At 44.3% G+C, this 12,418-nt stretch overlaps 1 protein-coding gene across 1 annotated transcript in view; it reads right to left on the reverse strand.

The window, feature by feature from the left end:
* VSNL1 (visinin like 1) overlaps window positions 1–12,418 on the reverse strand; it is a 106,477-nt gene that overhangs the window by 58,876 nt on the left and 35,183 nt on the right. Inside the window, exon 2 of the mRNA XM_059078601.2 lies at window positions 6,681–6,847. Within this exon, the coding sequence (XP_058934584.1) occupies window positions 6,681–6,842 (162 nt within the window). The 5' untranslated portion in view covers window positions 6,843–6,847. The remainder of the gene's footprint in view (window positions 1–6,680; window positions 6,848–12,418) is intronic.

Raw genomic sequence — 12,418 nt, forward strand, 5'->3', positions numbered from 1 at the left:
GAATGGAATTCCAATTACATTTTGTTGTAAAAATAAACACGGTTTCATGAAGTGAAGAGCATTATACAAAAAAACGAGATGATATTCCAGTTCTATCAGGCTCTAGCTTACCGAGGGCAAAACTCAAGACAGCGTCTGTCTTACAGAAAGCACAAAGGAAATGGGTCTTGAATGACTAAATGAATGAATAAACCCAGTCTTTGAAGGAGAAGCTGAAAGGGCATTTTCTGATAACCAAATTACAGAAGCTCTTCAGGAAATGGCCACTTGGATGGACACACGGAATGACTCGGCAGGAACTCTTTTGTTACATGCAAATAAGTTTTACTAAAATTCAAACTGTTGGATTAGGGACGATCAAAGGGCACTTGAGGGCCCTCCCACCTGCCTCAGGTACACCTTCCAGTTGCCAAACACCTAACACTCTTGAGAAGAAAATTTGGTACAGTGGTTTTTGCTTGGTGGAAAAGCAGTGGCTCAGGAGAATCGGGCTAGACCCTAGGAGAACAATCTTTGGCCATTTAATTACCTTTTTCTAAAGAGGTAGAAGTTATCTCTTTCTCCACCTGCAAAATGATACGCTGTAGAGATTGAGCAGGTGGAGACACATAAGAGACAGGACACCAAGTGGTTGGCGGGACCGAATAAAGAAGGTCTGGAATGGCATGCCCCGCCTGTGTGGTAGCGGGGATCTGGGAGAGGCCTTTGTGCTGGAGAGGACGCAGAGCTCAGTGTCTAAGAATCCACGGAGGAAATGGTGCTGCTGTAGCCTCGCGGGGGGTCCTGTTACCCTGGAAAGCATGGTAGACACACTGTTTGATTCAGGCACATTCTACTGAACCCCTGTAGAGCCTCACTTCTTCTTCTGTAGACCATTCTATGCCGCCACTGCCTTTGGCATGGAAATAAAAGCTGTTTTCTACCTTGGTTCTCTGAGAGTAAATGAGCAGATCATCAATCATGATGGCAAAAACGTCTTGTCAGAGGTTGTAAGTCTTTTTTTTTTTGCAGGCCTCTCACCGTTGTGGCCTCTCCCGTTGCGGAGCACAGGCTCCGGACGCGCAGGCTCAGCGGCCATGGCTCACGGGCCCAGCCGCTCCGCGGCACGTGGGATCCTCCCGGGCTGGGGCACGAACCCGCGTCCCCCGCATCGGCGGGCGGACTCTCAACCACTGCGCCACCAGGGAAGCCCTGTAAGTCATTTTTACTTCCCTTCTTTCCTTTAGGACACCACTGAGGTGATAGGACAGGGCTTACTATTTCCATCACTTAGATAAGGAAATAGATTCAGAGAGGCAGAGGTCTGGCAAACGTTAACACAGCTAGGACTGAATCTCAGGGCTGTCAGATTGTAAATCCCACGATCTTTTAAAACTCCCTATTCAACTCAACCTGAACCCACCCAATGATCCTGATGAAAACAATCCCCAAAGTTGAACTCCAAACAAATATCAAAATGCATGTAGCGTTTTGCAGGACTCTGCCTGGTTTGTTACTTGGTTTCTTTGGCTTTGATGTCCCAGAGACTGAACGAAGCAGGCATGGTATCAGCCTTCCAAGGAAGAGGACCTGGGATAGGGACACTTGCTCCCTCATGCAACTGCTTGCTCTTCCGCAGGGTTGGTTTTCTTTTAAGATTAAATTTAAAAATTCTCTGAAAATACAGTTCAAATTGCAAACTCTCAATCTTAACTTGTGATCTCAACTTGGCAATCCTTATAATTATTGGAAACAGGACATTCTCATGGGGGAAAAAAATCAGGTACTTGGTTATTGGTGACAAAATGCAAAATCTCTCTCCCCAACCTCTCAGCAGCAGTTCTGTGGTTGGGGACGATGAAACATCTGCAGTAACGTGGACATCTCTGTGTGTGCCAGGAGTGTTAGAACATTCCTGACAGAAGGCGTGCTTATACCACATACAGAGGGCTCTGGGTTTGCCCATGAGAAGTTTGTAACAGAGAAGGAACGAGTACTGTTTGGGGTTTGTCAGGGCTGCCATAACAGAGCACCACAGACTGTGTGGTTTAAACAATAAAAGGTCTGAAGGGTAGAAGTCCAAGATCAAGGTGTTGGTAAGACTGGTTTCTTCCGAGGCTTCTCTTTGATTTGTAGATGACCATCATTTCCCTGTGTCTTCACATGGCCTTTCTTCTGTATATGTCTGTGTCCAAATTGCCTCTTCTTATAGGACATCTGGCATACTGGATTAGGACCCACACTAATGACCTCATTTTAGCTTAATTACCTCTTGAAAGCCCCTCTCTCCAGATACAGTCAGATTCTGACATGCTGGAGACGAAAATTTCAACACATGAATTTGGGGGTGGGTGGGCACCTTTCACAGGTACCAAGTTTATCAAAGGTAAAAGCTATCTACTCAGAGACGTTTTATCTTCTAAAAGGCTAGGAGAAAAGTCTTCCTTTCATCACTGCGCTCATTAACTTCTTACTTTAATATCCCGTTTTGAAATAACCTCTATTTTCCACTCGTGCCCCCCCAACAAGCATTTATGTCATTCTGCTCTGTGCTGTGGTTAACTGTGTCTCTCCAATTAGCCTGTGAGATCCTGGCGAGCAGGCAGGACTGTCCTTTAGTCATTTCTATATGCCTCCACCACGGGGCTTCCTGAGAAGGATACACACAGCCAGCATTCAATACAATCACTCACCAACACTGATGCTTGCTCTGTGGCAGGCCCTGTCTTAGCCACTGGGTCGTATGTTGATTTAAGTGAGGTGACTATTCTCTACACGACTGAAGAATGAAACCTGTGAAACCGTGCCCCCTAGGGTTAACAGAAATCCTTGACTTATGGAACAGCAGATAAGGGAACAGCTTGTTAAAAACCCCTCTGCTTGTAACCTGCCTTTACTGATTAAGCTTGCTTTTTTTTTTTTTCCTTCTTTAATTGCGTACCCTCCAAGCTTCACGTAGCTGGGTAATACATCACAAGACTTCTTAACCACCCTTATAAATAATGCCTCTGACATATGGGTCTCTAGAGTAACAGGCACTTAAGCTGTTTTCCAGAAACCTGGAGTCAACGCCCGTCTAGTCAAAGCTGACAAAAGCTGGATGGGACCCACTGAGCCTAAAACTGGGTCTGCACAGTTGTCTGATGAATGACCTTTTGATGCCAGAGGGCCAAAAACTCCACCCTCAGACCATGCTAAGAGCCTCCATTCCTGAACACGCATCCCATGAAGAAGCATGTAACCCAATACTCCTGCTCTGAACGCCGATTACCTCACCTTTCCCCCACCTCCCATCACCTTTCCCCATGCCAAAGACCACCCTGCTTCTTTATCCCATACATATCTCAAGCCTTTTGCCTTCAGGGAGGTGGATCTGAGACTTCTTCTCCTGTCTCCTTGCTTGGCTGCCTTGGGAATAAACTCTCTGCTACAAACCTCAGCATCTCAGCGTACGGCTTGCTGCGTGTTGGGCAAATGAGCCTGGTTGGGTAACACCTGTAACAAACTAGGAAGGTCCATGCCCAGACCTGTGCTTTTCAAATCCCACTCCAGCAGCCGTGTGGTGGCGGGGCTTGGAGGGAAGTTGATGAGGAGCTGCCAGGGGAATCCGGTCGCGAGGCAGGGCCGTGTGCTGCAGTGCAAGTCAGCATACCCAGCTTTAATGTCTGTCCTGAACTTCACTCATTTTGCTGCACTGGGCAAATTACCTCATTTTTCTGAACCTCAGTTTGAGACAGTTTTACATGTAGACTTAATGGAATTCCTTCATATTTTGGATACAAAGCCTTCTGAAGTTGAGGGTTTGTGGCCCGTGGCCTTGCAGGGGGGGCCTCTCCCGTTATCCTGTCGCCCCAGACCCTCATCAGAACTGACTCCACACAGTGCGGTGACTCTCCCGGAGCCCAAAATGGATCAGGTCAGTGACAGCAGATGTGTCAGGCTGACCACACAGGCAGGAGGGCAGAGGCCACCGGTGGCTTTGCTCACTCAGCTGGATTCCAGGACGTCTCAACGTCCACACTGAGATAGAAGGAACTACTGAAAAGTGCCTATTCACCAAGGCAAAGACTGTGTCTTGCTGAACATTTGTACTTTTAAGCTGCATTAAAGGAAGATTTTTCTTCTCAGCCCTTCTCCTGGGCCTTATTACATAATCCACATCTTTCTCTGTTATTCTCCCTTCTAACCTATCAGACCTGTCTTTCTTTCTTTCTTTCTTTCTTTTTTTTTTTTTCCTGTGGATGTGGCATATTTCCTCTGTGATTCTCTTTTGTATTTTGTCCTTGGACAACTCTGGAAGGAGAGGAGGACTTTGCCTACTTTCTAACTATTTGATACAAGAGCACAGGCTGAGTTTAAATATGGCTGTTAAGAGGCTGCCAAGAATCTAAACTTCATCCACAAAGTTATATATCCCCATCCTGGAAAAAAAAAAAATCCACTCTGGGGTGGAGTTGGGGAGGTAGGAGTAGGGGTTGATATTGGTACATACACATCAGTTGTACCATAAAACACTGAGGGATGTTTGATGTTTACACACACACCCTCCCTTATCTTGAGGTGGATTTTATTTTCAGTGCTGAGTACTTCCAGCATGTAAATAAAATACTTCCTTTCCTGCATTTGAACTATTTCTTCAAAGGCAAAACCACTCTCACTTTGAACAAATAGTGAGAAACATGGCACATAGAGCTCTCTTAAACACAGAGTGACAGCTTGCATGGCTTTTACTGATATGAAATTGGCTTTTATTTTTATTTTTATTTTATTTTGTTTTGCGGTACGCGGGCCTCTCACTGCTGTGGCCTCTCCCGTTGTGGAGCACAGGCTCCGGACGCGCAGGTTCAGCGGCCATGGCTCATGGGCCCAGCTGCTCAGCTGCACGTGGGATCTTCCTGGACCGGGGCACGAACCCGTGTGCCCTGCATCGGCAGGTGAGTTGTACAAAACTATGTTTTGTACATAGAAAGTTGTACAAAAACCTAGGAAAATGCATACCATCCCACTTCTCGGCAAAAGCAATTTATATCCATTGAACGGTAAATGCATTTCTCAGTGCTTCCATGTAAAAGATCTCTACACACTAAAAACTAATTACTCAGATATTCTTAGAAGTGTCACAGTAATCTTATAACATGCACACATACCACTTTTTGTGCACGTTTCTACACACATTTAAAAAGATAGTTATAGATACCTTGAGCCCTCAGGTGGTCAGCACTGGATTAATGATAATCACGGACTCTTGACATTCATTAGTGGTCCATGCAGAATTAGCGAGCTTTTATTAATGCAATAACCACCTGCAAACCGAGCACCCAAAGCCATAGCTGAGACTTTGACACAATCCATCCATCTATCTAACCATGTGGCTAAACTTCCATCTCATCCCTTGCCTCTTATGCACTGGATGTAACCATCATAACTGCAGGGTGGGTGATGCAGTTTGAATCCTGTGTTCATCACTCTCTTGCTTTCTTTTTCATGTGATTTTATTGCTTTTATTTGTAGTTCTATAAAACATATTTTTATCTTATCTGTGTTTAATTTAAAGTATTTTGAGACTCACTTTTTGCACTTAATGTTTCAGTGTTGCTGCAGTTCAACTGTTTTGACTGCCATGTGAGTCTACCACAGTTTATTTTCCACTCTCCCTTTGATGGGCGTTTGGGTTGTTTCCCAGTTTTGCTCTTGTGAGCAGTGCAGCTATAAGCATTCTTATACATGTTCCTTCTTGTACATATGCAAGGATGGAATTGCTGGAGCAAAGGCTCCATGAGATGTTCAACTTCAAGAGAGAATGGCAATGTTTAATATTTTATATAATCATCCCATGCACATATATGCATGTGGATGGTTCATACTGCTCAAATTGATACTTGCTGCACTTGAATGATAAGAGCACTATTATCTATTTGGTATTTTAGTCAGAAAAAGTTAAAAGAGAAACAATGCATTTTTTTCCACGAGCCTCACATTATCGAAGTATAAACAAAATGGAATGTCTTAGATCATGCCAAATCTAGAACAAATACAAATGATAAACTCAGATAAACCGAAGCGATACCACTGCAGTACAAATTATACCTTAACACAGAACAGTTTTATCTAATGTCCACGGGAATGTTAACTTCTAAACAGCACAAAATCCTGAGGAAAGTCCATATTTTAGACCTTGATAAAATGATAGAAGACCATCCTGGTAGACCTTGATATATACCAGAACTCCCTACTTTCTTCTAAATGCAAATCTGTGGAGATCTGTATATTTTTCGTACCTGCAAATAAGGGGACCTTTCTGGGTGCAAAAGCCCTCCCATATACTTTCTCAATAACTGAGAGAGGTACAGATACCTTTAACAAGCCAAACAATGGTGCGATTAGCCACTTGTCAATAATCATCAGCAAATGCTATTATTATCTGAGATTTTTACTGTGCTTTACCAGATGCTATCATCCTCTGAACTGTTTGGTGTTTTGATTGAACAATTACTCTTCTTGTTCAGAAATTGCTTGACTTATGTCTGGAACAGAACACATCCCCTTGCATTTTTAAAAATGACCATTTTTCTTTTTGGGTGGAAAACCACCAGAGTTGAAACAAATTGGCTACTTCGAGTTATAATTCCATGTAAAGCTACATGTGAGGAAGACAATGTTTTCCGGCCTGAAGATTAAAAAAAGGTTGAAAAACAACTTACCTTCACATAGAGCTGCTGAAATTCCTCGAGATTCAGTCTCCCGCTTGGACAGTCCTTGAGAAATCCTTTGTACCACTGCTTGAGTTCATGCTCATTAAACTCTGTGCTCTTCACCAGGTCCTCCATCACTTCGGGGGCCAGTTTGCTATTCTGTTTCCCCATTCTGCCTGATGAAAAGCAAATTAATGCAATTAGCGCCGTGGCGGTGATCATTTCAAGCTTGATTAAGAGCCAAGCTAGAGTTCTGAGCAGTCCCTTGGTTGGAAGTCCCTCAGGTGTGTCTGATCAAAGTCTCCCCAAGTCTGTTTCCTTCTATTTGATATTCTAGAAAAGAGACGACCAAAAAAGACTTCTCAAAAGGCTGTAGAGTTCATCCTCCTCCATCTCGTGTCATCTTTTACACAGCACTGACTCCCACATGGAAAGCCAACATCCTTTTTTATGCTATTCATGTAAAGTATATGGAAAATGTTTGTATTCTCATTTTATGAATTATGATTAATCAGCACTTACTGCACAGGTGCCTAATTCTACATGTAGTTTGCAGGGATGGTAAGTGGGATTATTGACAAGAACAGTAAGAAAGATTTATAGCCAAATGATCGAAAAGTGGCTTTGGAAATCTGATCAGCAATGTTAGGGAATGTGTTGTTCTAGTTCCAAAGTTTCTGCTGTTTTTTTTCTTTTTCAAATGCCAACAGCTCATTTTTACTAGTCTCATTAATTCTCTATCTCTCTTCTCATCTTCAGAAACTTCCTACAACATTGCCTTCAGCGTTGACAACTTCTGGGTGGCTTTTTTTAAAAGATTGGTTAGTGAATTTCAGTTGACATAATTCCATTCTATTCTTATCACTGCTAGTAAGTCAAAATAATAGTGCATAAAACAAAATATAAAATACATTGATTATATGCCAGGTTGTGTGGCCAACGTCACAGTCAAGTGTAGGTGGACAGAGTATAGGTTTAGAGTTATCCCTGATTTGCCCATTTACCTTATGTGTTGCTTACAGCAATATTAATTAACTGCTTTAGCTTCAATTTCCTTCTCAGTAAAGCACACATTAAAAAAACTCTTTCAGATTTACTGTGATGGCTAATTAAGAAATACATAGGTAAACAAAGACCAAAAAACATTCCAAAATTAAAACAGTTGTTATTAGCGCAGGAAAATTAAAGACGATTTTTAAAAATTTCCCTTTAATGTTGCTTTGTAACAAAAAAGAATTAGAACAAATTAACCACAGAGTGATTAAAAAAGTCAAGTTAGACTTGAAAATCTGGGTGATCAGCAGAACAAGGCAAGTATCACAAGCTCTTTAAAGTCCTGTTAGAGGAGACAGAGTTAGGTTTTGGAGAATTTACCCAAGTGGACCTAGTCCTTCAGTGTGCTTGAGACAAATTCTCTGCTAGGCTCTCAGCAGGTCTATACTTGCAATAGCCCAGAAGGGGTCATCTTACCACATACCCTGTTATTATTTTTTTACCTTCTTCTAAAACAGATTCCACACCCATTGTCAGTAACCTGCCCTAACACTGAACAATTCTTTCAAAATAATGAAACCAAACCACTATTGCTGCTTTCAGGGGAAGCTTCCTCTTCGGAAGCACGCAGCATGGTGAAAAGATGCTGTTTAGACGGCCATTTGCTTCCAAACTCTTCTGTTTGATAAAAGGACCTGAGCGTCAGCAACTATGCCCTTTCTCATGGAGTTTCTCTCCATATTTTTGCTCTTAATTTCAAGTTTCAAGTCTCTTATTAAAAACCATCTCTTAATTATAAGTTACTGTGGGATTCCACAGCTGGATATGGAAATCAAGTGGGTACTCAGGTGTCAGGTTTGATTAATCTGGGTAAGAAAACGGTAATTCATGGTTATCTTGATAATCAAAAGATGTATTACCAACCTTTCAGTACTTCTCTTTGTTCTTTTCAGTAGAGAATTACAAATGTTCATGATTGAACTCGAATCTCACCTAATAATAATAGCTACTGAACCCTGAGACTGGCTGCGGGGTAGGCTCTAGGACGGACACTTCACAAACTTGACCTCTAACCCTGTGGCAACTCAGCAAAACAATTAGGGCAGCCCTCTTGTACAAAATCATCCAACTGACGAGCAGCAGAGCTAGAATTTGAACGTGGATCTGCAAGACTCTAGTGCACAATTACCAAAAGACAGGGGGTTGGAAGGCATTTCAGGAGAAGGAACAGGAAGAGCAAAAGCAGGAGGGTTTGAGAGGCTGAAGCAGTGTTTTGTGGCGCTGCAAGAGGGATGAGAGAGGGATCACTTTGTCAAAAGCTCTTGTTGGAAAAGCCCGTTAGATTCACCACAACCACAGGCTCAGAAGTGACTTTGTATGAATGATGGGAAGAGGGGTTGAGGGTGGTATTAAAAACCACCTCCCCCAAGGGCCTTTAGAAGGTCAACGTGTCAGCTTCTCTCTTAAGCAGGGGAGCTTGGATTCTCTACGGATCATTGCGATGCCTTAAACTGTTCAGCGACTTACACACAAGGAGAACATTGTCAGCACCATGAATCACAGTTTTGGGGAATCAAAACGCATAACTTAGATGCACCTTGGTTACAGGTCACGGTCAGCGTCGTCACTCAGGTGTGCCTGGAAATGAGCGAATCACGTACAAAATCAGATTCTGACCTGGCTCAGAGTGGCACTGCCACCGCCCTCTTCAGGTTTTGCCTGGATTAATAATCCTCACTGGGCTCCCTGCTCCAACCTGCCTCCTGCATGGCTGCTTGAATGAATTTCTGAAACGCAAACCTCAGCATCTGACCTTCTCCCAAAAAACGCTCAACAGCTCACCGTCGTCTACAGGCTGTAGTCCCAGCTCGCTAGCATGGCACGCTCTTGCCGACTCATAGCCTCATTTTCTGCCAACGTGCCTTTGCACTTCCTATGCCAGTAATAATCAACTGTTACAGGTCTCAGGGCGTGCATGCTTCCCCACATTCATGCTCTGCGTGTGCTGTTGCTTTTCCTGGAATGTCGTCTCCCTTAATCTGCTCAGCACACTTCTTCTCCTTCTCCAAGTAGTCTCAGCTCACGTGCCAGCTCCTCTGTGAAATCTCTGCAGGCTTTCCAAGGCTGACTTAGGCATCCTTTGTCCTCGGCCTCTCCCTTCCCTTATAAAAGCCTCCATGATCATTATTGATTTCTCTACTGGATTGTTAGTTGCTTGAGAGGACTGCTTTTATTTATCTTTGCACCCTGGTACCTCATACTAGATGCTCAACAAATACTTTTTTTTTTTTTGCGGTACGCGGGCCTCTCACTGTTGTGGCCTCTCCCGTTGCGGGGCACAGGCTCCGGACGCGCAGGCTCAGCGGCCATGGCTCACGGGCTTAGTTGCTCCGCGGCATGTGGGATCTTCCCAGCCCGGGGCACGAACCCGTGTCTCCTGCGTCGGCAGACGGATTCTCAACCACTGCGCCACCAGGGAAGCCCTCAACAAATACTTTTTGAGGAAATGAATGAAGGGGACGTGAGCCACTATGAAGGACCTTGTCACTGGTCTTCAGTCCCATCACGGGATTTGGTATGTTTCTTTCTGGGAAAATCAGCCTCATAATAACCTATACATGAGGAGAGTCAATGCAATCGTAAGTATAAAGTGCCGACAGCAGAGAGGAGGAATGTTTCATTTAACTGTATAGAAAATAGCCTGACCTTCCAGAGATTGTTTCCTTGTCTGTCTTCATCATTAAATTCTAAATAGCTTGAGGTCAGGCCCTGTGCCTCTGTCTCAGCATCCTCAGTACTTGGCATAAAGGTGATTCTCAGTTACGTCTGATAAATGAATTGAGGCACTCCCCGTATTGGGGCTGCAGTGACATGGGCCAAGTCGTTTCTTTCATTATGAGACTGGGATGCAAGAAAGGGTAAAATGACAGTAAAGCTTAACATGGTCCCCAAAAGATTCCATGACGTAATGGGGAGGATTTATCCCCACTCTATTTCTAGTTAAATCTGCGATCTTGGGCAAGATCCTTTCCTTCCCTGCTGCTCCGTTTCCCCAGCTGAAAAATGGGTTGGACAAGATGACCTTTAAGGTCCTTGTGACCCCATCACTCATTGATTGGCAGCATAAGTTTTCTAGGTATGAAAATATGAGTCACAGACTTCAAACTGGCTTGTCTCAAAAGAGTCGGTGCATGTTGGCTCTGGGCATTCTTTTCCTGAAAACTGGTGCTACTTGAGCATTTGTAACCTAAGGGAGGGGACAGGTACCAGAGTGTATTATTTTTAAGCTAGGGTTCCAGGCTGTAAGATAAAAGCCAGCCCAGCCCCAAATCAAATAATCTCTCATGCTTTGAGTGGTCATAGAGACTCAGTGCTAGGTACAAAGTGGGACCGGTAGGAGGGTTCCGATGGGCAAGAGAAGACCACCGGAGACAGCCTCGTGGGCGCGGCACGAAATCGCAAACGATAACCAGAGAAGCGACCACATTTTTATAGACTACAGTTCACAGAAGGCTTTTGTGTAACAATATTTACCCGTATAACAATGCTGTGAGAAAGAGATAATTATCATCTCTTTTATTGATGAGGAGTTGTAAGCTCAGAGAGACTACATAATTCACCCTAGTTCAACTAGCTAGTAAAAAGCTTAGTGTACCGCGAGAACAAGATGCCTCAAACCTCGTTGGTTTCCTGATAGAGGCTCTTATCTCTTGCCTGGATTCTGCACCCACCTCTTAACTGGTCTTCCTGCCTCGGGTTTGGCCACTTCTCATCCATTTCCTACCCTGTCTTGCTAACAGGATTCCAGAGCAGAAGAGGCAAAACATGTAAGAATGCTCTAAGGAGAGAACTGGGAAACTTTCTGGAAGGGAGAAAAGACCCACCAGAAGGTCCGAGAAGCTCCCATGAACATCCTTCCTCCACAGATCCTTTTGGCCTTAAAGAGGATTCAGATAAAATAGATATGTGGTGTGTGTTGCCCCGAGCCTGTCCTTTGCCTACTCTGATACCTAAGCCCAGCTTCTCAGGACACACCGATGTGCACGAGATTAGCACACAGAACGGCACGCCTGGCCTCTCCTAGGTAATTGGACCATCAGCCTGGCTGAATCTTGGTGAGATTCATGGAAAGACTCGGGGGCTGGGGTGGGGTGGCACAGCAGCATGAGCACAGTGATGGGGAAACAGCCCCAGAGATAGGGCTCAGAGCAGAGGATGGAAGAGATTTAGGGGCTCAGGTGGGAGGCCTGTGGAACACACAACAGTGCCAGGTATGGAAGGAGTCTTGAATGGAGTTGATCTGGTTCTAGTGTCAAGTTACCTGGGCCAGCCTTGACTATATCAGGTCTTCTCTCTGGGCTCTGGGCTTCTCACCTGAACATGAGAATAACTGGAAGAGCCTGGCTTTGCTTGTGCTTAGACTTCTGCCTGGATCCCCCTTTCTTTTGCTTACCACTGGCCCAAATCTTACTCTTTCTGCAAGGCTCAGTTCCAATGCTGTCTTCTCTGTGACACGTTTCTACAAATTCTCACTAATCTCCTCTCCTCCTGTCCTTAAAAGCATGGGTTTGTCCCAATAATGGTTGATGGTCTGGTTAACTGAGGCAGATAGAAACTCTCTGGGCAACTCAGTTCAGTGGACATTTATAGGCATGGTCTACGAGAAAGGCCCTGTGTTGGGCGCGGTGGGGTGTAAAGAGAAGACATGGTTTCAGCCTTGAAGGGCTCAGAACTGGATGCAGGAGACATTCACT

Source organism: Kogia breviceps, chromosome 11 (assembly GCF_026419965.1).
Source record: "Kogia breviceps isolate mKogBre1 chromosome 11, mKogBre1 haplotype 1, whole genome shotgun sequence".
NCBI lineage: Eukaryota > Metazoa > Chordata > Mammalia > Artiodactyla > Physeteridae > Kogia > Kogia breviceps.